General features: G+C 45.1%; 1 protein-coding gene across 5 annotated transcripts in view; it reads right to left on the reverse strand.

The window, feature by feature from the left end:
* usp45 (ubiquitin specific peptidase 45) overlaps positions 1 to 25276 on the reverse strand; it is a 106987-nt gene that overhangs the window by 5831 nt on the left and 75880 nt on the right. For 4 of the 5 annotated variants that reach the window (XM_070885414.1, XM_070885417.1, XM_070885418.1 and 1 more), the window contains 3 exons: positions 23626 to 24316; positions 21078 to 21175; positions 19931 to 20017 (listed from right to left, as the gene is read on the reverse strand). In XM_070885414.1, coding sequence (XP_070741515.1) covers positions 19931 to 20017; positions 21078 to 21175; positions 23626 to 24316 — 876 coding nt within the window. Of the gene's footprint in view, positions 1 to 10318; positions 11037 to 11176; positions 11323 to 19930; positions 20018 to 21077; positions 21176 to 23625; positions 24317 to 25276 lie in introns of those variants that run through there. The other variant, XM_070885415.1, reaches the window with a different exon arrangement.

Genomic DNA, 25276 nt, shown 5'->3' on the forward strand with positions numbered 1-25276 from the left:
CCCTTATCCTTAGACTATGTCCCCTGGTTCTGGACTTCCCCAACATCGGGAACATTTTTCCTGCATCTAACCTGTCCTGTCAGAATCTTATAAGTTTCTATAGATGTGTCATCCCCCTCAACAGTACCCAAAGCGGTGAATCTGTTTTGTAGGGGGATGACCGCAGGGAACTCCTGCATTATCTTCCTTCCTTCCACTGCTCTTCCTGTTGGTCACTCATCCCCCTATCTGGCTGTGTACCCTTTACTTGCGGTGTGACCAACTCACTAAACGTGCTATTCATGACATCCTCAGTAGTACTGAATGAGTACTTTGCATCTGTCTTTACCAAGGAAGATGCCACTAAAGTCATAGTGAAAGAGGAGGTAGTTGAGATATTGGATGGGATAAAAATTGATAAGGAGGATGTAGTAGAAAGGCTGGCTGTACTTAAAGTAGATAAGTCACCAGGATCGGATGAGATGCATCCTAGGATGCTGAGGGAAGTAAAGGTGGAAATTGCAGAGATACTGGCCATATCTTCCAATCCACCTTGGATACGGGGCTGGTGCCAGAGGACTGGAGAATTGCAAATGTTACACCCTTGTTCAAAAAAGGGTGCAAGGATAAACCCAGCAACTACAGGCTAGTCAGTTTTACCTCAGTTGTGGGGAAGCTTTTAGAAATGATACTCTGGGACAAAATTAACAGTCACTTGGACAAGTATGGATTAATTAAGGAAAGCCAGCACAGATTTGTTAAAGGCAAATCGTGTTTAACTAACTTGGATCGAGTTTTTTGATGATGTAACAGAGAGGGTTGATAAGGGCAGTGCGGTTGAAGTGGTGAACATGGACTTCTAAAAGGCGATGATAAAGTACCATATAATAGGCTTGCCAGCAAAGTTGAAGCCCATGGAATATTCATTTATTCCCATTCATAGGCGGTCCCTCGAACGAGGATGGCTTGCTTCCACATGAGTTCACAGATGTTTCAATGAAGGACCCGATGTTCCAGTCAACTCCAATTGATGTGGCAGATGAAATTGAACGCAGAAAAATACGAAGTGATACATTTTGGTAGGAAGAACGAGGAGAGGCAATATAAACTAAAGGGTACAATCCTAAAGGGGGTGCAAGACAGAGAGACCTGGGGTTATATGTGCACAAATCGTTGAAGGTGGCAGGGCAGGTTGAGAAAGCGGTTAAAACAGCATACGGGATCTGAGCTTCATAAATAGAGGCATACAGTACAAAAGCAAGGAAGTTATGATGAGCTTTTATAAAACACTGGTTGAGCCTCAACCAAAGTATTGTGTTCAATTCTGGGCTGTGCACTTTAGGAAGGATGTGAAGTCCTTAGAGAGGGTGCAGAAAAGTTTTACAAGAATGGTTTCAGGGATGAGGGACTTCAGTTACCTGGACAGACTGGAGAAGCTGGGGTTGTTCTCCTTAGAGCAGAGAAGGTTGAGAGGCGATTTGATAGAGGTGTTCAAAATCATGAGGGGTCTAGACAGAGTAGATAGAGAGAAACTGTTCACATTGGCGGAAGGGGCAAGAACCAGAGGACACAGATTTAAAATGATTGACAGAAGAGCCAAAGGCGACATGAGGAAAAACCTTTTTACGCAGCGAGTGGTTAGGTTCTGGAATTCACTGCCTGAAAGGCTGGTGGAGGCAGATTCCATTGTGGCCTTCAAAAAGGAATTCGATAAATACCTGAAGGAAAAAAAATTGCAGGGCTACCAGGAAAGGGTGGGGGAGTGGGACTAGTTGAAGTGCTCTTGCAGAGAAATGGTACAGGCTCGACAGGCCGAATGGCCTCTTTCTGTGCTGTAACCATTCTATGATTCAGACCTTAACCATAGTTCCAATTTTCTCTGACAGTAGGCAATTCTAGGCATGGGGGAGTGAGCATTGGTACACTGCCAGCAGGGTGGTCTGGACCGCTGGTGCCATCTTGCTTTTTCTTCCACTAGACTCCTGCTTCGCTTTAGCAGGTTTTGAACTTTCCCCTCTCCAACGTAACTAATTTGCTTTAACTATTCCCACATTTCTGGGCCTTGTATTTGTCTTTTCGTTTTCTAATTTATCTCATCGCGCCTCTCTTTTGTCTCACACTATTATAATTTCGATCAATTAAGCATCTGCTGTTCTCCACCGAATCACATTGCAGCATATCTTTTTCTTTTCTTCTGTATATATCTTCCCTTTCCCTCAAGCTGTTCCTTCTTATAAGCTGTTCATCTGTAATATTTTCTGGTTCTGATGAAGGGCAAATGCCTGAAATGCGACTTGTCGCTTTTCTCACAGATGCTTTTCCTGACTTTGAGTGTTGCCAGCATTATCTGCTTTTGTTATACATAGAGGAGATTGGGGCCAAAGTTGCCCTCAGCGGGAAATTGGGGAGGGCACTTCAAGTTATCCGAAAATTTATTGCCCGGAGGGAGTCAGAGGGAAGAGCCGGAAAATGTGTCTCTTTAACTGTGACACCGCCTCGCAGAGTTTCGGGGCGCTGTTGGATGTGGTGTATGGGCGGGTTTGCGTCAGGAGCGGGGCAGTGTCCATCATCGCTACACCGATGACATGGACATGCTGTGCTGATGTGTCGCAATGTTCCTCCCCTTCACCTAAAGCTGGGGGGAGGGGGGGGGGGGGGAAACGTTGCGAGGCCCACTGCTAGCCCAAGAGGGGGCAGCCCGACCGAACCAGCAGCCGCCATTGTCGGGCTGACGCAGGAACACCTAGAACAGGATTTTCAGGGGGATAAAAAGAGAGGGGGGGAGGGGGCGGTTGCAATATTGGTTAAGAAAACAGTTACAGCTGTGAGGAGAGAGATGTTAGAAGGATCATCAAATGAGGCCATATGGATTGAACTAAAGAACAAAAAAGGGGCAATCACAATGCTGGGAATGTATAGGCCCCCCAAACAGTCAAGTTGGAGATAGATGAGCAAATATGCACGCAAATTTCTGAGAAGTGCAAAAACAATAGGCAGTAATAGTAGGGGATTTCAACTACCCTAATATTAACTGGGATAGAATTAGGAATAGAGGGTGCAGAATTCTTATAATGCATTCAGGAGAACTTTTTTTAAGCCAGCACATAACAAGCCCAACAAGAGAGGGGGCAGTTCTGGACTTAGTTTTAGATTCCAAGAATCTGGACAGATGGAATAGGTATCAGTGGGAGAGCATTTTGGTGGTTGTGATCATAAATCAGTTAGATTTAGCATATTTATGGAAAAGGACAAAGATAAACCAGGTGTAAAAGTTCTTGATTGGGGAAAGGTTAATCTTACTAGCTAAGATGTGATTCAGCAAAAGTGGACTGGAAACAGCTACTTGAAGGTGAAGCAGTGTCAGAGGCAGTCGAGGAGGAGATAGGAAGGGTTCAGAGCATATGTTTCCACAAAGAAAAAGGATGGGACTTTCAAATCTAGAGGGCCTTGGATGTCAAGGAGCATACAGGATAGGAGAAGAAGAAAAAGGGAAGCTTTTTTCAGATACTGACAGCTCAATACTACCAAAAGCCTAGTTGAGTGGAGAAAATGCAGGGCTGAAATTAAAAAGGAAATTAGGAAGGCAAAGAGAGGGCATGAAAAAATATTGGTAAGTAAACTCAAGGAAAATCCAATGATGTTTTATAAATACATAAAAAGCAAGAGAATAACTAAGGAAAGAGTAGGGCTTATTAGAGACCAAAAGGATAACCTGTGTAGAAGTGGAAGACATGGGTATGGTTCTTAATGAATACTTTGTGTCTGTCTTCACAGACGAGAAGGACGATGCAGATATTGTAGTTAAGGAGGAGGAGTGTGAAATAATAGATGGGATAAACACAGAGGAAGTACTAAGAGATTTAGCATCTTTGAAAGTAGATAAATCACCAGACCCGGATGAAATGTATCCCAGGTTGTTGAGGTAAGGGAGGAAATTGCAAAGGCTCTGACCATCATTTTCGAATCCTCTCTGGGTACAGGCGTGGTGCCAGTGGACTGGAGGACTGCTAACGTTGTGCCATTGTTTAAAAAGAGTGAAAGGGATAGACCAAGTAGTTACAGGCCAGTCAGCCTAACCTTGGTGCTGGGAAAATTATAGCAAAAAATTCTGAGGGACAGTATAAATCAACATTTAGAAAGTTATGATTAATCAAGGACAGTTAATATGGATTTGTGAAGAAGAATTAGAAGCAGGAGTAGGCCATTCAGCCCATCGAGCCTGCTCCGCCATTCAATAATATCATGGCTGATCTTCTACCTCAACTCCACTTTCCTATATCCCTTGATTCCCATAATGTTCAAAAATCTATCGATCTCTGTCTTGGATATACTCAAAGACTGAACCTCCACAGCCCTCTGGGAATAGAGAATTCCAAAGATTCACCGCTCTGAGTGAAGAAGTTTCTCCTCATCTCAGTCCTAAATGATCCCTTATTCAGAGACTGGTTTTAGACACCCCAGCCAGAGGAAACATCCTCCCTGCATCTACCCTGTCAAGCCCTGTAAGAATATTGTATGTTTCAATGAGATCACCTCTCATTCTTCTAAACTCCAGAGAATATAGGCCTAGTCTACTCAATCTCTCCTCATAGAACAATCCCCCTATCCCAGGAATCAGTCTGGTGAACCTTCGTTGCACGTCCTCTATGGCAAGTATATCCTTCCTTAGGTTAAGGAGACCAAAACTGTACACAATACTCCAGGGTGTGGTCTCACCAGGGCCCTATATAATTGCAATAGGATGTCTTTATTCTTATACTCAAATCCTGTTTAACAAAGGCCAACATACCACTTGTTTTCTTAATTGCTTGCTGTACCTGCATGTTAACTTTCAGTGATTCGTGTACAAGGACACCCAGGTCCATCTGAACACCAACATTTCCCAATCTCTCACCATTTGAAAAATACTTTGCTTTTCTATTTTTCCCACCAAAGTGGATAACTTCACATTTCTCCACATTATATTCCATCTGCCATGTTCTTGCCCATTCACTTAACCTGTTGCACCTCAACAGAGCCGGGACCAATATCCTTGCAGCTGGGAGCTGGGGGGCAGGGACGGGGGGGGGGGGGGGTACTAGTGTTGTTGGGGAGGGTTTAAACTAGCTTGGCAGGGGGATGGGGACCTGAAAATAGATTCAGTAGGGAGGGGAGAAAAGCTGGAATTAGAAAGCAAAAATAAAGAAAGTGAGTTTGAAGGAGGAAACAAGCAGGAAAAAATGGGTAAAAAAAACAAATTTAAAGGCTCTTTGTCTAAATGCATGCAGCATTCGCAACAAAATAGATGAGTTGACGGCACAAATAGATACGAATGGGTATGATCTGATAGACATTACAGAGACGTGGTTGCAAGGTGACCAGGACTGGGAACTAAATATTCAGGGGTTTTGACAATCTGGAAGGACAGACAGAAAGGAAAAGGAGGTGGGTAGCTCTGTTGATAAAGAATCATTGCAATAGTGAGAAACGATATTGGCTCAAATGATCAGAATGTTAAAACAGTTTGGGTGGAGATAAGGAATAATAAGGGGAAAAAGTCACTGGTGGGCGTAGTCTATACGCCCCCTAACAGTAGCAACTCTGTTGGTCAGAGTATAAACCAGGAAATATTGGGGGCTTGTAAAAAGGGAACAGCAATAATCATGGGCGATTTTAACCTCCATATTGATTGGACAAACCAAATTGGTCAGGGTAGCCTTGAGGAAGAGTTCCTAGCGTGTATTAGGAACGGGTTCCTTGAGCAGTATATAATGGAACCAACCAGGGGGCAGGCTACCTTAGATCTGGTCCTGTTTAATGAGATAGGATTAATAAACAATCTCCTAGTAAAGGATCCCCTTTGACTGAGTGATCATAGCATGGTTGAATTTCAAATTCAGATGGAGGGTGAGAAAGTTGGATCTCAAATCAGCGTACGAAGCTTAAATAAAGGAGGCTACAAAGGTATGAGGGCAGAGTTGGCTAAAGTGGCCTGGGAAAATAGATTAAAGTGTAGGCCGGTTGATGAACAGTGGCATCCATTTAAGGAGATATTTCACAACTCTCAAGAAAAATATATTCCAGTGAGGAGGAAAGCGTGCAAAAGAAAAGATAGCCATCCATGGCTAACTAAAGAAATAAAGGACGGTATTCAATTAAAAACAAGGGCATACAAAGTGGCCAAACTGGTGGGAGGACAGAAGATTGGGAAGCTTTTAAAAGCCAGCAAAGACTGACTAAAAAAATGATTAAGAAAGGGAAGATTGACTATGAAAGTAAACTGGCACATAAGAACATAAGAAATAGGAACATGAGTAGGCCATACGGCCCCTTGAGCCTGCTCCACCATTCAATAAGATCATGGCTGATCTGATCATGGACTCAGCTCCATTTTCCCGCCCGCTCCCTATAACCCCATATCCCCTTACCGTTTAAGAAACTGTCTATTTCGGTCTTAAATCGTGGAATTCGCTGCCTCAGAGAGCTGTGGAAGTTGGGTCATTGAATACATTTATGAGAAACGGACACTTTCTTAACCAATAAGGGAATAAGGGATTATGGGGAGCGGGCAGGGAAGTGGACCCGAGTCCATGATCGGATCAGCCATGATCGTATTAAATGGCGGAGCAGGCTTGAGGGGCCGGATGGCCTACTCCTGCTCCTATTTCTTATGTTCTTATAGCCACCTGAAGCCTCTTTGCATCCTCCTCACAACTTACTTTCCCACCTAGCTTTGTATCAGCAAACTTAGATATATTAATTATATTTGGTCCCCTCATCCAAATTATTGATATAGATTGTGAACAGCTGAGGTCCAAGCGTCGATCCTTGCGGCATCCCACAAGTTACAGCCTACCAACCCAAAAATGACCTGTTTATCCCTACTCTCTGTTTTCTGTCCGTAAATCAATCCTCAATCCATGCTAGTAAAGTACCCCCAATCCCATGAGCTGTAATTTTGTTTGTTTAATAACCTCTTGTGTGGCACCTTATTGAATGCCTTTCAGGGAAGGTCATGTCTGACGAACTTGATTCAATTTTTTGAGGAGGTAACAAGAATGGTTGATGAGGGCAGTGCATTTGATGTAGTCTATATGGATTTTAGCAAGAACCTGCTAAGGTCCCACATGGCAGGTTGGTCAAAAAAGTACCAGCTAATGGGAAAGTGGCATGTTGGATCCAAAATTGGCTCAGTGGCAGGATACAAATGGTAATGCTCACCGATGTTTTTGTTTCTGTTTCCAGTAGGGTTCAAAAGGATTCAGTACAAGGTTCCTTGCTTTTTGTGGTTTATATATATGATTTAGACTTCAATGTAGGGGGCATGATTAAGAAGTTTGCAGATGATACAAAAATTGGCCGTGTGATTGATAGTGAGGAAGATAGCTGTAAGCTGCAGGAAGATATCAAAGGACTGGTCAGGTGGGCAGAAAAGTGGCAAATGGAATTCAATCGAGAAGTGTGAGGTAATGCATTTGGGGAGGTTTAAGACAGAGATAGATAGTTTCTTAACCAATAAGGGAATACACAATAAATGGTAGGATACTAAGAAATGTAGAGGAACAAAGGGATCTTGGAGTGCATGTCCACATCCTGAAGGTAGCAGGACAGGTAGATAAGGTGGTTACGAAGGCATACAGGATCCTTTCCTTTATTAGCCAAGGCATAAAATACAAGAGCAGAGAGATTATGCTAGAACGGTATAAAACACTAGTTAGGCCACAGCTAGAGTATTGTGTACAGTTCTGGTCACCACATTACAGGAAAGATGTGATTGCATTCGAGAGGGTAGAGAGGAGATTTACGAGGATATTGTCAGGACTGGAGAATTTTAGCTATGTGGAAAGATTGGATAGGCTGGGGTTGTTTTCTTTGGAACAGTGGAGGCGGAGGGGAGAATTAACTGAGGTGTTTAAAATTATGAAAAGCCTAGATAGAGTGGAAAGGAAGCACCTATTTCCCTTAGTAGAGAGGTCAATAGCCAGAGGCATAGATTTAAAGTAATTGATAGAAGGATTAGAGGGGAGTTGAGGAGAACCTTTTTCACCCAGAAGGCAGTGGGTGTCTGGAACTCACTGCTTGAAAGGGTGGTAGAGGCAGAAACCCTCATCACATTAAAAAGTACTTGGATATGCACTTAAGGTGCTGTAAACTGCAATGCTACGGACCAAGAGCTGGAAAGTGGGATTAGGTTGGATAGCTCTTTTTCGAATGGCGCCGACACGATGGGCTGAATGGCTTCCTTCTGTGCTGTAAATTTCTATGATTCTATGACCAGTTGGAGCTGCTTGTATCAGCGACCATCTTTACATGGAGACTAAATAGTATTGGTTAATATCTAGAAGTCCCTACGGAGATTTAAAACAAACTGATCCATTTCCATATGCCAGTATATGATTCTACAATATTAATTTTCAAGAAGTATAAATACGACTGCAAAAGTTTCTTCATATCAAGTTACTTTAAAGCTTAAATAAATAAACCTAACAATGTAAAATGTCTATGTCTAAAAGCCTGAGTTTTGGGTACAATGGCCTGTGATCCAAGGACACTTGAAAAGAGTCTGATCTAAAATTAATTTAGTATTTTTCAGGTGTTCTAGGCAGTCTAAAACAGGTGTTAGGCCCCTGCATGTGATAATGAGAAGCCTAATGCCTGTTACCTTTACAAAATATTGGATGGGAGGGGTTGTTTCGATGGCCCGGAAGAAGGTAGCTTGTTGGGCCAAGGAGAAGCGCTCCTGCTCCTCCTGGCCACAAACAGTGCTGTAAGGTCTGGCCACAAACAGTGCTGCAAAGCCATTTAACTTTTCCCTGAAGCTATCCTTATCTCCCTTGAAGCCAGCCAGGGTTAAATCTGTAAGAAAGGTTAAATGTGAGGCTCCCAAGGAGCAGAATGGATAGCAAACGGACTACAAATCAGAAAACACAGTAGGGGTTAAGGGAAATTACTCATATTGGCAAAGGGTGGGAAGTAGTTATCCACAGGGATTGGTTCTGGGACCACTGTTGTTCACATTTTACATTAACGATTTGGACTCGGGAATTGGGAAGACGATTTCTAAATTTGCAGACAACACCAAATTGCGGGTTGTAGTTAATGCCAATGTTCCTTCTGAGCACCTTGGCAGCACAGCACTCTGAAGATCCCGCGCAGCTATCTTGCTGGCTTTTAAATGGAAAAGCTGTGCATGCACTGTATTTTGAATGGGCAGCATAGCCCTTAAAGGGGCCGCGCGGCCCCCAAAACAATTACAGGTAACTTTGGTTAATTGTGACAAAATAAAATACATTAATAAACTTGCAGAATAGTCGTTTAATCGGCAAACGAATTTCAATATAGATAAGTGTGAGGTGCCGCATTTTGATAGGAAGAATAAGGAGGCCATGTACTGTTTGGATAATGAGAGTCTAAACGGGGTAAAGGAGCAAAGGGATCTAGGGGTACAGATAGACAATCACTAAAAGTAGTGACACAGGTAAATAAGGCCATAAAAAAGCAAATCAAGCACTGGGATTTATTTTAAGAGGGATAGAATTGAAAAGCAGGGAAATCATGTAAAACTTGTATAGATCCTTGGTTAGACTACACTTGGAGTACACAGTTAGATTACATCATCATCATCATAGGCAGTCCCTCGAAATCGAGGAAGACTTGCTTCCACTCTAAGGGCTCAAATTTCCCCAGGAGTTGCCCCGCTTTTTTTGGAGCAAGTAGTTTTTTTTGGAGTAACTTAAAAATCACAAATTTTCCCATTTAACTTGCTCCAGTGTAAGTCAGTTAATTAGGTTTTTTTTTTTAAGTTTAGTTTGTTCTCTCCAAAAGGAGGCGTGACCAGCCACTTACACTTGTTTTGGCCATAGAAGCAAATTTGGCCAGCTAAAAGTTACTCCAAACTAACTTAGGCCAGTGTATGTGGCCACTTTTTTAAACACAGAAAAATCTTATTTACATTTAAGAAATCAGCGTAGGTAGCCATAGATAAGGGGGGGGGGGGTTGAGTTAGAGGATTCTAAAGCACTAAACACCTTCACAGCATACAGGATCAGCACGTCATTACAACATCTTCAGCACAACATCTTCAAAAATAAATGAAATATAAATCAGCTACTGAAAATAGAGCAGTCCTGCCTTGCCAACTGCAGAACGCACCGGCTAGCCCTTCGGCCAGGGCTAGGGGTGGCAGGCTCGCATGACTGTAGGGGTGAGGGATTTAAAACATTTTTTTTTAAAACAGTTGTTCCTAAATGTGTGGTGATAATGGAACATGATTCAGTTTTAATGCAAAAAACCTTTTATTGGAAAGTTTACAATGCACTTCAACAACAACAACAGCAAAGAAAGGCTGCACCCATCTCTCACCCATATATCTGGGAATGTGCACTTCCTCATAGGGGTGGTGATGGTGGTGGGGGGAGGCGGGGGGCTGGAGGCCCGGCTTGTGCCCCAACAGAGGTTGGTGTGGGGATTGCAGTGGGAGTGGTACTTGATTGTCAGGCCTATGTGCCCTTATTGCAGCAGTTAGCTCCCTCATGGCCTCTGACATCATTTGCACTCCCTCTGACATACCCATCCTCAGTTTCTGTCTCAGTGCTGATATTTCTCCTGACAGTGTGGCAACTTCATCACGCACCCCACTGATGGCGGCCACGAGTGATCGGGTAAGGGCATTGGTCTCCTCACCCAATGATATAATCTGATTAACATCTGATGGAGGCTGCATCTCAGGAGAGACCGGTCGGCTTCTCCTTCCCCTCACCATGGGTCTGCCTAGCAGCACCCCTCTAGTGCGAGGCGCAGACTGGAACGGGGGGCCCTGGGTGTGCCAACCTGCATTCCACCACCACCACTGGGACCCACAACCTCGGAAGGTGTGAAACCAAGGAATGTCGTGGCAGAGCTCATGGAGGGGTCTGGTAAAGTGATGCCCTGTACTATGGACTGATCCATATCACGATCAGCATTCTCCCGTGAACACAGATCCATGGACCCCTCCTCCCCCCACCCGCCTTGGTCTGGAGCAGATGCATCTGGATCTTCTTGTTGATCTTCAGGATGTTCAGGATTATCTTCTTGTTCTGCAAAATACAACAGATCAGTCAAATGGTTTGCAAGGAAGGAGGGGGCAGGATGGGTAGAATGAGTAGTCTCACACATAGCAGGCCAGTCAGCAGGTTGATTTGAAGGGCGACAATGCATTTTCATGATTGACCCTCACCCTTGCGTGTGGGCAGAGCTGATTCTTTTTATGCAGGTGCGACTCAGCCAGGCAGCGACCCTCTGTTCCAGTGGAGATAGTTGGTGCAGATTTGGCAGCTCTCCTCCTGCTCTAGTTCTCTCCCTTTTGTTGTGGGCCAATTTATTCTGCAAAGATGAAAATATAATTTTTGTCACAAAGTGAGCTTCTGATGGATGGGACATATACAGATGATCACAGTAACAATTGCAATTCCATTTAAAACTCAAGATAATACTTACACGCACTACTTGACCAACGTCCTGCCATTTTATTTTTACACTGGCTTCCACTTCTTGCGGTCTTCACCCCTGCGGAGAATTCTTCTGCAACTAGGCTCCAGCGGCTCCTCATTTCTTTGGGTGGAACTTTTGTGGGACCACTCTTACTGATATCTAGCTCCTGCTATCTGTCCTCAATGACAGTGACTAGTTTCTCCACCTCCTCATACAAGAAGTTCTTCGTCCTTGTTGCACGCTCTTGCGTCATTGGCGCATTGGATTTACACTCAGGTGATCTTGAGAAAACACAGCTCTCACCTTTCATGCATCTATGCAGCACTCCTTTCCACTCCCTCAGCCACCCAAAATCACAATTCACACCTTACCTTCTAATATGACCCACTGCCAATGCTGCTGAGGCACTGAGGACACTCTCCCTTTAAATGGCCGATTGCCAAGGTTCGTGCCCCATTGCGCACGTGCGTATGCTTTAACATGCATTGCGCATGCGCGCGCGCACAAACGGTCATGCGGCCCCCTGCCGGCACTCGAGGACACGCCGGGCCAAGCCCCGCCCCCGTCGGCTGCGCTGAACAAGTGCGGTCCAAGCTCCGCCCCCCCCACCCCCCACCCCCCCCCACCGCAAGTTTCTCAGCGCCACGCCACAGAACCACAGGGATCCAGGAACGGGCAAATTATTCCAGTAAGTTTTCAGTGCGTTTTTTTCCTCACGAAGTCGGCGCAGCACTCTAGACGGCTGGGGAAATTTGGGGCCTAAAAGTGAGTTCTCAGGTGACTGTACAGTCCAATACGGGAATTACAGTCTTGGTCACAGGTGGGACAGACATTAGTTGATAGAAAGGATGGGCGGGCAGTCTAGTTTTCCGCACGCTCCTTCCGCTGTCTGCGTTTGGTTTCTGCATGCTCTCGGCGACGAGGCTCGAGGTGCTCAGCGCCCTCCTGGATGCTCTTCATTCACAGAGTGGTCCTGGGCCAGGGATTCCCAGGTGCCGGGGGGATGTTGCACTTTATCAAGGAAGCTTTGAGGGGTCCTCTGCCCACCTGGGGCTCGTTTGCTGTGTAGGAGTTCCTAGTAGAGCGCTTGCTTCGGGAGTCTCGTGTTGGGCATGCGGACGATGTGGCCCACCCAATGGAGTTGGTCGAGTGTGGCCAGTGCTTCAATGCTGGAGATGTTGGCCTGATTGAGAACAGACATTGGTGCGTCTATCCTCCCAGTGGATTTGCAGGTGGTACTTCTCCAGCGCTTTGAGCTGTCTACTGTATATGGTCCATGTCTCTGAACCATATAGGAGGGCGGGTATCACTACTGCCCTGTAGACCATAAGCTTGGTGCCAGACTTGAGGTCCTGGTCTTCAAACACTCTCTTAGGCGACCGAAGGCTGTGCTGGCACACTGGAGGCAGTGTTGGACCTCATCGTCAATGTCTGCCTTTGCTGACGGTAGGCTCCTGAGGTATTGAAAATGGTCCACATTGTTCATGGCCATGCCGTGGATTTTGATGACCGGGGGACAGTGCTGTGAGGCGGGTAAGGTTGGTGGAGGACCTTTGTCTTATGGATGTTTAGTGTAAGGCCCATGCTTTCGTACGCCTCGGTTAAGATGTCGACAATGGCTTCGAGTTTGTCCTCTGAATGTGCGCAGCGACAAGCGTCGTCCGCATACTGTAGTTCGATGACAGAGGATGGGACGACCTTGGATCTAGCCTGGAGGTGAAGGAGGTTGAACAGGTTCCCATTGTGACTCTGGGAGGAACTCTTAAATTCCACTCCAGTGGGGAGCTTGTTGAGAGTGAGATGGAGCATTGCAGCAAGGAAGATCGAGAAAAGCGTTGGCGTGATGACGCTGCCCTGCTTGACCCAAGCCGGATGCGGATTGGGTCTGTGGTGGATCCGTTGGTCAGGATCATGGCTTGCATGCCATCGTGGAGCAGGCGGAGGATGGTGACAAACTTTTGGGGGCAGCCGAAACGGAGGAGGACGCTCCATAGTCCCTCACGGTTGACAGTGTCAAAGGTCTTTGTGAGGTGAAAGGTGGCCATGTACAAGGGTTGGTACTGTTCCCTGTATTTCTCTTGTAGTTGTCACGCAGTGAAGATCATGCCCGTTGTACCCCTTAATGGACGGAATCCGCATTGTGACTCTGGGAGGAGTTCTTCAGCCACTGGGAGAAGACGGCTGAGGAGGATTCTAGTGATGACTTTCCCAGTGGCCGACAGCAGGGAGATTCCTCTGTAGTTGCTGCAGTCGGACTTGTCTCCTTTTTTTTTTAAAAAGATGGTCACGATTGCTGCATCTCTGAGACCTGCTGGCATGCTCTCCTCCTTCCAGATAAGAGAGATGAGGTCATGCATTCGAGCCAATAAGTGCTTCTCCACCATACTTTAGTGCTCAGCGGGGATTCCATCTGCTCCTGATGCCTTGTTGTTCTTGAGCTGATGGATGGCCTTTTCTACCTCGTGCAGGGCTGGGATTTTGCCGAGATGGAGGCGGGTAGCATGCTGCGGGATGGAGTCGAGGACACTCGTGTCAAAGGCAGAGTCTCACTTAAGGAGATCTTCAAAATGCTCCTACCAGCGGGCCCTGACTGCCTCAGTGTCTTCGATGAGTGTCTCCCCCTTCTTAGCCAGCAGTGGGGTGGGGCCTTGGGTGCTTGGACTGTAGGTGGACTTAACTGCGGTGAAGAATCCTCGCAAGTCATGGCTGTCGGCCAGCTGCTGGATCTCCTGTGCTTTCTCCACCCACCATCTATTCTTTAGGTCGCGGGTTTTTGGTTGGACCTTGGCCTTCAGCCATCTGCAGAGCTGCTTTGCTGCTCCCAAATTGGGTTGCTGTTTTAAGTTCAGAAATGCACTGCGCTTGCGGTTTATTAGCCCCTGGATTTCCTGGTCATTCTTGTCAAACCAGACTTGGTGTTTCCTGATTGAGTGACTGAGCATCTCTTCGCAGACGCTGGTTATGGTAGCCTTGAGGGTGGACCAGGCGCTGTGGGCACTCTGCGTCTCGGGGTCATCAAGGATTGCCAGGTTGGCAGTGAGGCACTGGCTGTATAGGGCTCTCTTAACTGAGTGCCCCGACATTGATTTTTCTGTGGCATTGCTTCTGTTACCGTCGCCGCTTTGGGCTATATTAATGTTGATGACGGAACGGAGTAGGCGGTGGTCCGTCCAGCAGTTGTCGGCTCCTGTCATGGCGCGGGTGACGCACACGTCCTTGCGCTCCCTCACTCGGACAATGACAGTCGAGCAGGTGCCAGTGCTTGGAGCGAGGTTGTTGCCACGATGCCTTGTACTTGTCCCTCTGGCGGAACAAGGTGTTGGTGATGACAAGGTCATGTTCTCGGTATTTTGTCAGGAGCAGGGTACCACTGGAGTTGGTTTTCCCTACACCCTCTCTGCTGATCACGCCTCCCCAGAGGTCTGTGTCCTTACCGTTGAAGTCGCCGAGGAGGATCAGCTTGTCAGCCGGAGGGACTCAGGACAGGGATAGGTCGAGGTTGGAGTAGAATTCCTCTTTGGCCTCATCTGTTGCGTTGAGTATTGGGGCGTACACGCTGATAACTGGTGCACTGGTTCCGGGATAGGATGAACCGTAGAGTCATGAGACGTTCGCTTATCCTTCAGGGGAAGTCTCTGAGGCGGCTGATCAGCTCGTTCTTGCTGGCGAAGCCAATTCCATGGAGGCGCCGTTCTTCTTCTGGTTTGCCTTTCCAGAAGAAGGTGTAACCATCACCTTTGATCTGGCCTTTCCCTGCCCGCCAGGTCTCACTTAGGGTGGCGATGTCGACGTCGAAGCGTCTGGGTTCCCGCACAACGATGGCGGTGTGGCGTTCTGGTCTGTCGCTGTTGGGGTTGTCCATGAGGGTCCTGACATTCTCGGTCCTGAACTTCATTTTGAAGGGTGGAAGATGCTTGTGCGTGAGTTCTTTTAACGTGGGGTGGCCGTTGCACACAGGCTACCACATGGGCTTAGCAGAGCAAGGTCTTGGTCCAGTGGCAAGGTGGTCCAAGATGACTAGAGACCAAGCACTACTGTATGGGCCTAGTTGCCTACGGTGGGATGTGCGCCTTAAGCTTGACATAGAGCAGCGTCCTTTGGTGAGATGGTAAGGGATCCAAGGCGTGGAAAGTGGGGGTGAGAGATTTGAGGCAAGGCTTCCTCCTCTACCAGTATTAGCTCCTGACTGAGAGCAGGCATTGTGCACACCACGTGCTCGCCAGGGACTCCGCGGTTGAGTGGGTACAGTGGCTGGTGGAGGGCCTGGACGTCGGCAGAGGGGGGAGGAAGGCCCGGACGTCGCCGGAGGGAGGAAGGCCCGGAGGTGAGGGCAAAGAGAGAAGGTAGGGCCCAAACCTGTTATCGGAGCTGGTCAGAGACTCACCGGATGCTGTCGGGGATCGGGTTATGCAGCTGAGTTGGCCACGTCCAGTGGGGAGCGAAAGGATTGGCAGCAGGAGGGTCCAGGTGAAAGATAAGTTGCTCAGTGATGGTGATCAGTTATGGTTGGGGGATCGGCAGTGGGCCCAGGTAGCTGCTCTTGCAGCATGGGGTTTAGGGGTAAGGGATAAGGGGGGGGGGGGGGGGGGGGAAGAAATGCACACATTTAGGGCCAAGGGGGGCTTAAACAGTGGGGAGGGGAGATTGGGGGAGAGAAGAATGAAGGATGGCAGCAGATCTGATGACAAGGAGCAGGGTACCGCTGGAGTTAGTTTTTCCGACCCACTCTCTGCCGATCACGCAGTTCCGGTCTCCATATTATAAAAAGGATGTAGAAGCATTTGAGAAGGTGCAAAATGGATTGACGAGAATGATACCAGAACTGAGAGCTTATAATTAGCAGGAAAGACTGAACAGTAGAGTGGACAGGGGAGAACCAGTGGATGTGGTGTATTTGGACTTTCAAAAGGCTTTTGACAAGGTCCCACACAAGAGACTGGTGTGCAAAATTAAAGCACATGGTATTGGGGGTAATGTACTGACGTGGATAGAGAACTGGTTGGCAGACAGGAAGCAGAGAGTCGGGATAAACGGGTCCTTTTGAGAATGGCAGGCAGTGACTAGTGGGGTGCCCCCGCAGTGCTCAGTGCTGGGACCCCAGCTATTTACAATATACATCAATGATTTAGATGAAGGAATGGAGTGTAATATCTTCAAGTTTGCAGATGACACTAAGCTGGCTAGCAGTGTGAGCTGTGAGGAGGATGTTAAGAGGCTGCAGGGTGATTTGGACAGGTTAGGTGAGTGGGCAAATGCATGGCAGATGCAGTATAAATGTGAGGTTATCCACTTTGGTGGCAAAAACACGAAGGCAGAATATTATCTGAATGGCGGCAGATTAGGAAAAGGGGAGACCTGGGTGTCACGGTACATCAGTCATTGAAAGTTGGCATCCAGATACAGCAGGCGGTGAAGGCGGCAAATGGCATGTTGGCCTTCATAGCTAGGGGATTTGAGTATAGGAGCAGGGAGGTCTTACTGCAGTTGTACAGGGCCTTGGTGAGGCCACACCTTGAATATTGTGTTCAGTTTTGGTCTCCTAATCTGAGGAAGGACATTTTTGCTATTGAGGGAGTGCAGCGAAGGTTCACCAGACTGATTCCCGAGATGGCAGGACTGACATATGAGGAGAGACTGGATCGACTGGGCCTGTATTCATTGGAGTTTAGAAGGATGAGAGGGGGTCTCATAGAAACATATAAAATTTGATAGGGCTGGACAGGTTAGATGCAGGAAGAATGTTCCCGATGTTGGGGAAGTCTAGAACCAGGGGACACAGTCCAAGGATAAGGGGTAAGCCATTTTGGACCGAGATGAGTAGAAATTTCTTCACTTGGAGAGTTGTTAACCTGTGGAATTCTCTACCGCAGAGAGTTGTTGATGCCAGTTCGTTGGATATATTCAAGAGGGAGTTAGATATGGCCCTTACGGCTAAAGGGGTCAAGGGGTATGGAGAGAAAGCAGGAAAGGGGTACTGAGGTGATGATCAGCCATGATCTTATTGAATGGTGGTGCAGGCTCGAAGGGCCGACTCCTGCACCTATTTTCTATGTTTGTATGTAACAGGCTGGGACTCTTTTCTCTAGAAAACACAGGGCTGAAAGGTGACCTGATAGAGGTCTTTAAAATGATGAAGGGGTTAGATAGGGTAGCTATTGCGATGTTTCCACTTGTAGGGGGGATTCAAAAACTAGAGGCCATAAATATAAGATAGACACTAATAAATCCAATCGGGAATTCAGGAGAAATGTTTTTACTCAAAGAGTGGTAAGAATGTGGAATGTCATCGTCATCACAGGCAGTCCCTCGGAATCGAGGAAGACTTACTTCCACTCCTGAAGTGACTTCTTTGGTGACTGAACAGTCCAATATGAGAGCCACAGACTCTGTCACAGGTGGGACAGATAGTCGTTGAGGGAAGGGGTGGGTGGGACTGGTTTGCCGTACGCTCTTTCCACTGCCTGCGCTTGATTTCTGCACGCTCTCGGCGTTGAGACTCGAAGTGCTCAGCGCCCTCCGGGTTGCACTTTCTCCATTTAGGGCAGTCTTTGGCTAGGAATTCCCAGGTGTCAGTGGGAATGTCGCACTTTATCAAGGAGGCTTTGAGGGTGTCCTTCTAAAGTTTCCGCTGCCCACCTTTGGCTCATTTGCCATGAAGGAGCTCCGCATAAAGCACTTGCTTTGGGAGTCTCGTGTCTGGCATGCGAACTATGTGGCCTGCCCAGCGGAGCTGATCGAGTGTAATTAGTGCTTCAATGCTGGGGATGTTAGCTTGGACGAGGATGCTGATGTTGGTGCGCCTGTCCTCCCAGGGGATTTGTAGGGTCTTGCGGAGACATCGTTGGTGATATATCTCCAGCGACTTGAGGTGTCTACTGTACATGGTCCATGCCTCTGAGCCATACAGCGGGACGGGTATTACTACAGCCTTGTAGACCATGAGCTTGGTGGTAGATTTGAGGGCCTGGTCTTCAAACACACTTTTCCTCAGCCGGCCGAAGGCTGCACTGGAGGCGGTGTTGAATCTCCTCATCAATGTCTGCTTTTGTTGATAAGAGGCTCCTGAGGTTTGGGAAATGGTCCACGTTGTCGAGGGCCGCGCCGTGGATCTTAATGACTGGGGGTCAGTGCTGTGCGGCGAGGACAGGCTGATGGAGGACCTTTGCCTTACGGATGTTTAGCGTAAGGTCCATGCTTTCGTATGCCTCAGTAAGTACATCGACTATATCCTGGAGTTCAGCCTCAGAATGTGCGCAGACGCAGGCATCGTCCACGTAATGTAGCTCAACGACAGAGGTTGGGGTGACCTTGGACCTGGCCTGGAAGCTGCGAAGGTTAAACAGCTTCCCACTGGTTCTGTAGTTTAGTTCCACTCCAGTGGGGAGCTTATTGACTGAGGTGGAGCATGGCAGCGAGGAAGATTGAGAAGGGGGTTGGAGCGATGACGCAGCCCTGTTTGACCCCAGTCCGGACGTGGATTGGGTCTGTAATTGATCCGTTGGTAAGGATCACGGCTTGCATGTCATCATGGAACAAGCGAAGGATGTTGACAAACTTTTGGGGGCATCCGAAACGGAGGAGGACGCTCCATAGACCCTCGCGGTTGACTGGCGCTGCTCCCTGCACTTTTCCTGCAGCTGTCGCGCTGCAAAGATCATGTCCGTTGTACCCCGTAGGGGACGAAATCCTCACTGTGACTCCGGGAGGAACTCCTTGGCCACAGGGAGAAGACGGTTGAGGAGGACTTGAGCGATAACTTTCCCAGTGGCTGATAGCAGGGAGATTCCCCTGTAATTGCTGCAGTCAGACTTGTCCCCTTTTTTGAAAGATGGTCACGATCACTGCATCTGGGATATCCCGGCATGCTTTCCTCCCTCCAGATGAGAGAGATGAGGTCATGTATCCGTGCCAACAGCGCCTCTCTGCCATACTTTAGCGTCTCAGCAGGGATTCCATCCGCTCCCGTGGCCTTGTTGTTCTTGAGCTGTCTTATGACTTTACTCAGAGTGGTAAGAATGTGGAATATGCTACCAAAAGGAATAGCTGAAGCAAATACCATAGATGCATTTATGGCAAAGCTAGATAAGCACATGACGGAGAAAAATGCTGATAGGGTTAGATGAAGAGGAGTGGGAGGAGGCTCGTGTGGAGTACAAACACTGGCATAGATCAGTTGGGCCGAATGGCCTGTTTCTGTGCTGTATGACTCGATGTAATCTACACACTGGTCAATAGAATTATTATTGCAGCTGGATTCACCTATATAAAAGTGATTGCACTGCGAAGCAATTCACTGTATGTTCTGTAGTTTGGGACATTTCTGAGACGAATGAGAAGGCATTATATAAATATGTTTTTTTCTTTTCAACAACTTCATATCAACATAAACATGAATACAAACAGATGTACATTTGTACAGCACAAAAAATAAAACTTATTGAATGATTTTAAAATGATTAGTGAAAAATATCTCAAAGTACTTTGTATGCAAAGAATATACCTTGCAGTTTGATGAACAGAATGGTGCCAGATCCAGCACTAAAGGGAAATCCACATGCCTATTAACTTTCCGCAAACTCAAACCTGCCTGAGAAGGAACACAAGTTACCTTAAAATAATAGAAACTTATACTTACATTCATGTGGGATTACAACTACAATATGGCACTTAAAAAAAAACTGTTTTCTTACTTTCTTTAAACAAATCTTTAAAAGTGATAGGTCAAGTTGATAAAACTATTAAAGAAAAAGCATATGGGATCCTAGGTTTTATAATTAGGGGCACATAGCACAAAAGCAAGGAAGTAATGCAAAATCTATATAAATCATTGGTTGCTTTGCAGTAGAATAGTATGTCCAATTTTGGGCACTTTATTTGAAGGATATCAAGACCATAGAGAAAGTGCAGAAGAGATCAACTGACATAATTCTAAAGATGAGCGGCTTTAGATATGAGGAGAGATTAGAGAAACTCGAGTTCATTAATACCAAGAAAGCTGAGGAGATCTAATAAACGTATTCAAAATTATGAGGTTTTGATTAAGTAAACTGGACATAAAGCTATTTCCACTAGTCAGAGAATTGGTAACGACATAGTGTAATTTTTTTTTTGAGCAGAAGATGGTTAGGATATGAAAAGCCTGACCAGAATCAGTGATGGAAGCAGAATTTTTCTAAGTGGATAACATATTTGAAAAATAAAGAATTTAAAGGTATGAGAAAGGACAGGGGAATGGGACTAAATGGATAGTTCTTTTAGAGAGCCAGCACAGGTGCGATAGACCAAAAAGCCTCCGTCGGTGCTATACATTTTGATGATTTAATTTTGTGTTATTAGTGGGAGGAGTGTAATGTTAAACCATTAATTGGAAAGGACGTACTGTACTTCATTGCTTTGAGCTTAAAAATCCAACACCACCAACTTTCTCAAACCAATTTTTAAAAACATTAACAATGCCATTAAAATATGCATTTCTAGACTAACCGTCCATATACTGAACACATATTTGGATATTCTTAAATAAATTTGTACAAGAGGAAAAGTTTGAGAAATTTTACAAAATATAAAGACAACAATTAATTTATGAACTGCTTACCCAAAATGATTAAGGGGAAAATAGCATATATAAATACCCTATTGACAATTACCTGGTGAAATCTTTTAAGGTGAAAATTTAATATAGGTGGAACAGCGGAGATCAACATTTGCTTCCGAGCATTTGTGTACATCTGTTCTGATTTCTTCTCTATTAAAACAAAATGATATTAAACAATGTAAAGTGCAACAAAAATCTTGAACATGAAGCAAACTTCAGATAAGCTGAATAGATAAGGATTTACTAGAAGCAGTTTCCAGGTATAATTTATAGATTATTTAAACAATCTATTCATAAGATTCATATCTTGGTTTCATTTTAATATATCCCCCACCTTTCTGGGTTACTCTCTCTATATGTCATCCTTCCCTCCTTCATAAACAGGAAAATTAACTATCTTGCTGCTTGGAGGTGGGGGGTAGGTGGACAGAAAGATGGAAACAGGAGAAAGAGATAAAAGCTCCGCAGGTACAAAGTGCCATCCTGCTATCTTATTACGCCACGGCACAGTTTGTTGATGCAATAACTGGGAAATGTGTAACTTCGGTTCGACACTTCTCCCATGCATTCCACCTTTTAAAAATGTAGAACTCACTGCCTGGACAATCAGGCTTGTAAAAGTGGATTTTCTGAAATGTTTTCTTTAATCACTTTGGCCTGTATTTTATGCTTGTCATAGACAGATTTAAAAATATTAAGCTTATTTTTATTTGCTGTAAGGGTTTATCTTTAATTATTCTACACCTTTTAAGAAAAGTACAAACAACCTTTAAACAGCAAACCAGGAGCCAGACACATAATTTTAAAAGGGCTAAGAGAACAGCTTAAGCAAATTGATTTGGTAGTTGTGGGGTAGTGTTATTAAACAGCATTTCAATAGAGAACAAATGGAACAGATTTAAATGCATAATGCTGAGCATGCAAGATGATTGCATACCTAGGATCAGCAAGTGGACGAAATAAAAATGGCCACATAAATGGATTAACAAAGTAATCAAGTGAAATTAATGAGGAAAAAATGACCTCTGCAAATCCTGCAAGGAGCAAGGGGAAGGGCTCACTGGGATGAACATAGGAAAATGCAGAACATGGTTAGAGTGGCAAAGAGAGACAACAGTAAGACATGTTTCCAGTATATTAACAGTAAGTAGACAGTCAGATAAGAGGAGAGAACCATGAAAGATGAGAAAGGGGTTGAAGTAGAGAATGAGCATGAGTGTGAATATTCTGAATGACTGCTTTGTCCAATTAGTCACAAAGGAAGACAGCAGCATGTCTTCACTCAGCAGCAAAAGTCCAAGCAGAATTCGGGATTGTGATCAATGTTCCTTCTAATCTTTAAATTTGCTGCGTGGCTGCGCATGCGCAGTATCTTTTCCAGCAGAACAGCTGGTGGGCGGCCTGCACAGGGCTTCCTGATCGCTGCACGGCCACAATCCCCCGCAGCTTTGAGGGAAACATTGATTTTGCTTTAAGTGGGGTGGAAGTCGAGACAGGGTATTACGGCTCAAAAAAATACTCAATTATAGATTAAATGTATTCTTGACTACCAAGAGAGATATGGGAAGAGATTTCTGAGGCATGAACAGTCATTACAAGGGAGTCATTGGACAATGAAAATGTACAGTTGATTAGAAACCGGCTAAAGTAATGGCGGCCATTTTTATAAAGGATGTGAACGCAGATGTAGGGAACTACAGACCCATTACATGCAAAAATAAATGTGAGTATTGTATTTTTAAGAAAATGATCTAAACTATCACTCTTTGGGTTTCACATAAAATTGCTGGTTTGCAAATCAGTTTGTAAAACAGTGAAACATTACCACTGAACATGCGTGCAACTTCCTCTGTTGGATACGGCTGGCAGGAAACTTGGTGATGCCATTATTGACAAGGTTACTAAAAAATCTGTAAGATTATGACCTCTACTTATCACTGTCACCAACACCCATCCACTGGTTTAAACATCCACTCTCTCCACCATCAGCATAACATATGGGGGAGCCAATTTAAAACCGAGTTGAGAAGGAATTTCTTCTCCCAGAGAGTTGTGAATCTGTGGAATTCTCTGCCCAAGGAAGCAGTTGAGGCTAGCTCATTGAATATATTCAAGTCACAGATAGATAGATTTTTAACCAATAAGGGAATTAAAGATTACGGGGAGCGGCCAGATCAGCCATGATCTTGTTGAATGGCGGAGCAGGCTCGAGGGGCCAGATGGCCTACTCCTGTTTCTAATTCTTATGTTCTTATGTAAACATGGCAACAGTGTGCACTATCTACAGGATGCAAGTCCTCTCCAAGTCAGACATCTGGACTTGGGACATATATCGCAGTTCATTCAACATCGCTGGGTCAAAATCCTGGAACTTCCTGCCCAACAGCACTGTGGGAGCATCTTCACCACAAAGACTGCAGCAGTTCAAGGCAGTGGCCTACCACCACTTTTTCAAGGGCAACCAGGGATTGACAATTATTGCATGTGAATATGTGCTCATCATTCCATGGCAAGTGATGTGCAACATACATCCTCCAATGGACATATATACACACAAGTTATAGATTTTAAAGTAGTTCTGACACCTATACTTTACCCACCTGCTGAATGTGATTTCTTGTGTTGTTTCTGTCTTTTCTCCGTACATTTTTCACACATCAGCTTGTTGTTACCCATTAATAGATCTACAGATGTAAACTGGCTAAGACAGGACTGGAGAGAACATTCCTTAGGTCTGGCTCCATAGCTCTGGGACAATGTTTGAAATGCTGTAACTGTATTCTTTGAAACTACAGATCTTTCTTTTGTGTCTTGAATGCCGAATGAAACACAGTCTGTCTGTTCCTCATAAACAGAATCAATAATTAGACTTTCATTTTTGGTACTGCCGAGGTTGAGTTTTGATACTTCACTGGAAATAGAATCATTACAATTAAAGTCTGTATGTTTAGATTGCACTAAATTACTGTTTGACAGTTTGTGATTGACAGTTGTCAAATCAAATTTGGAATCAGTGCTGCAACTCAAGGATTCCACTGGTTTTGAAGGATTCTCAGACTCTGATGCTTCACTGTCTGCATCATTGCTTCCATCTGACTGATTCCCATCTTTATCACTACCTTCTGACTGACTAAGGTTATTGGCTTCGACTAAATTAGGGCAACGAAGTGTCAGGCTACTCTCCTCCTCTTGGTGTCCATTACTTTGTTCTGCAGAAGCTCGCCAATTCTTCTCATCATCATCTGTTGATCTCTTCATTGCCTTCATCCTTTGTTTGTTCACATGACTCTGCTAAAAGTAGAATAATGAAGATATGTTAGCTTATTATGTTAACATCTTATTCTGGGGAAATTCTTGCAGTAAGGAGTAGGTTCCCTCCACCCATACACATCATTGTAAAGAATAGTGGAAAATTAAATTATAGAATTATATTTTTGTTTTCAATATGCTGATAACTTCATAGAGATTGATTTATGCTTCCACAATGTCACTGCATGGCATTCATATTGATCTACAGATCATAGACACATTTCTGAATGAATATCATCAGCAATGCTGTATGTTAAAAACACAAGTATTAGGCACTTCACAACTTTCACAAAATCCATTTGCCCTTTATTTTCCAACACCCCCTTTAAAGTTTGATCATTTAGTTTATACGGCCTCTCTTAATTCTTCCTTCCAAAGTACATCACTCACACTTTTCTGCATTAAATTTCATCTGCCACTTAACTGCCCCCTTCACGTCCTCCTGAAGTCTGCTACTATCCTTCTCATAGGATCACTACATTTCCAAGCTTTGTGCCATCCGCAACTATGAAATTATGCCCCCTATACCCAAGTCATTGTCTTTGGTTCATTGGCTTCCGATTCCCCATGCCTCAAATTTAAAATTCTCATCCTTCTGTTCAAATACCTCCATTGTTTCACCCCTCCCTATCTCTGTAATTTCCTCCAGCCCTACAATCTCCTATTCCCAAATTCTCTGTTTCTTTGATTCTGACCTCTGGTGCATCCACTCCTCCTTTCACCCACAATGTGTGTCTGTGCCTTCAGTCATCCATGCTCTGGAATTCCTTCTCTCAACCGCTTCACCTCCATGTCTTCCTTCAAGACTCTCCTTAAAACCCACCTCTTAATCACCCCAACTAATAACTCCTGGTATTCACTTTTTACTTACTCCTCTGTGAAATGCCTTGGGATGTTTTTCTATGTTAAGGGCGCTATATAAATGCAAGTTATTGCTGTAGA

The sequence above is a fragment of the Pristiophorus japonicus genome, chromosome 7 (genome assembly GCF_044704955.1).
Source record: "Pristiophorus japonicus isolate sPriJap1 chromosome 7, sPriJap1.hap1, whole genome shotgun sequence".
Classification (NCBI taxonomy): domain Eukaryota; kingdom Metazoa; phylum Chordata; class Chondrichthyes; family Pristiophoridae; genus Pristiophorus; species Pristiophorus japonicus.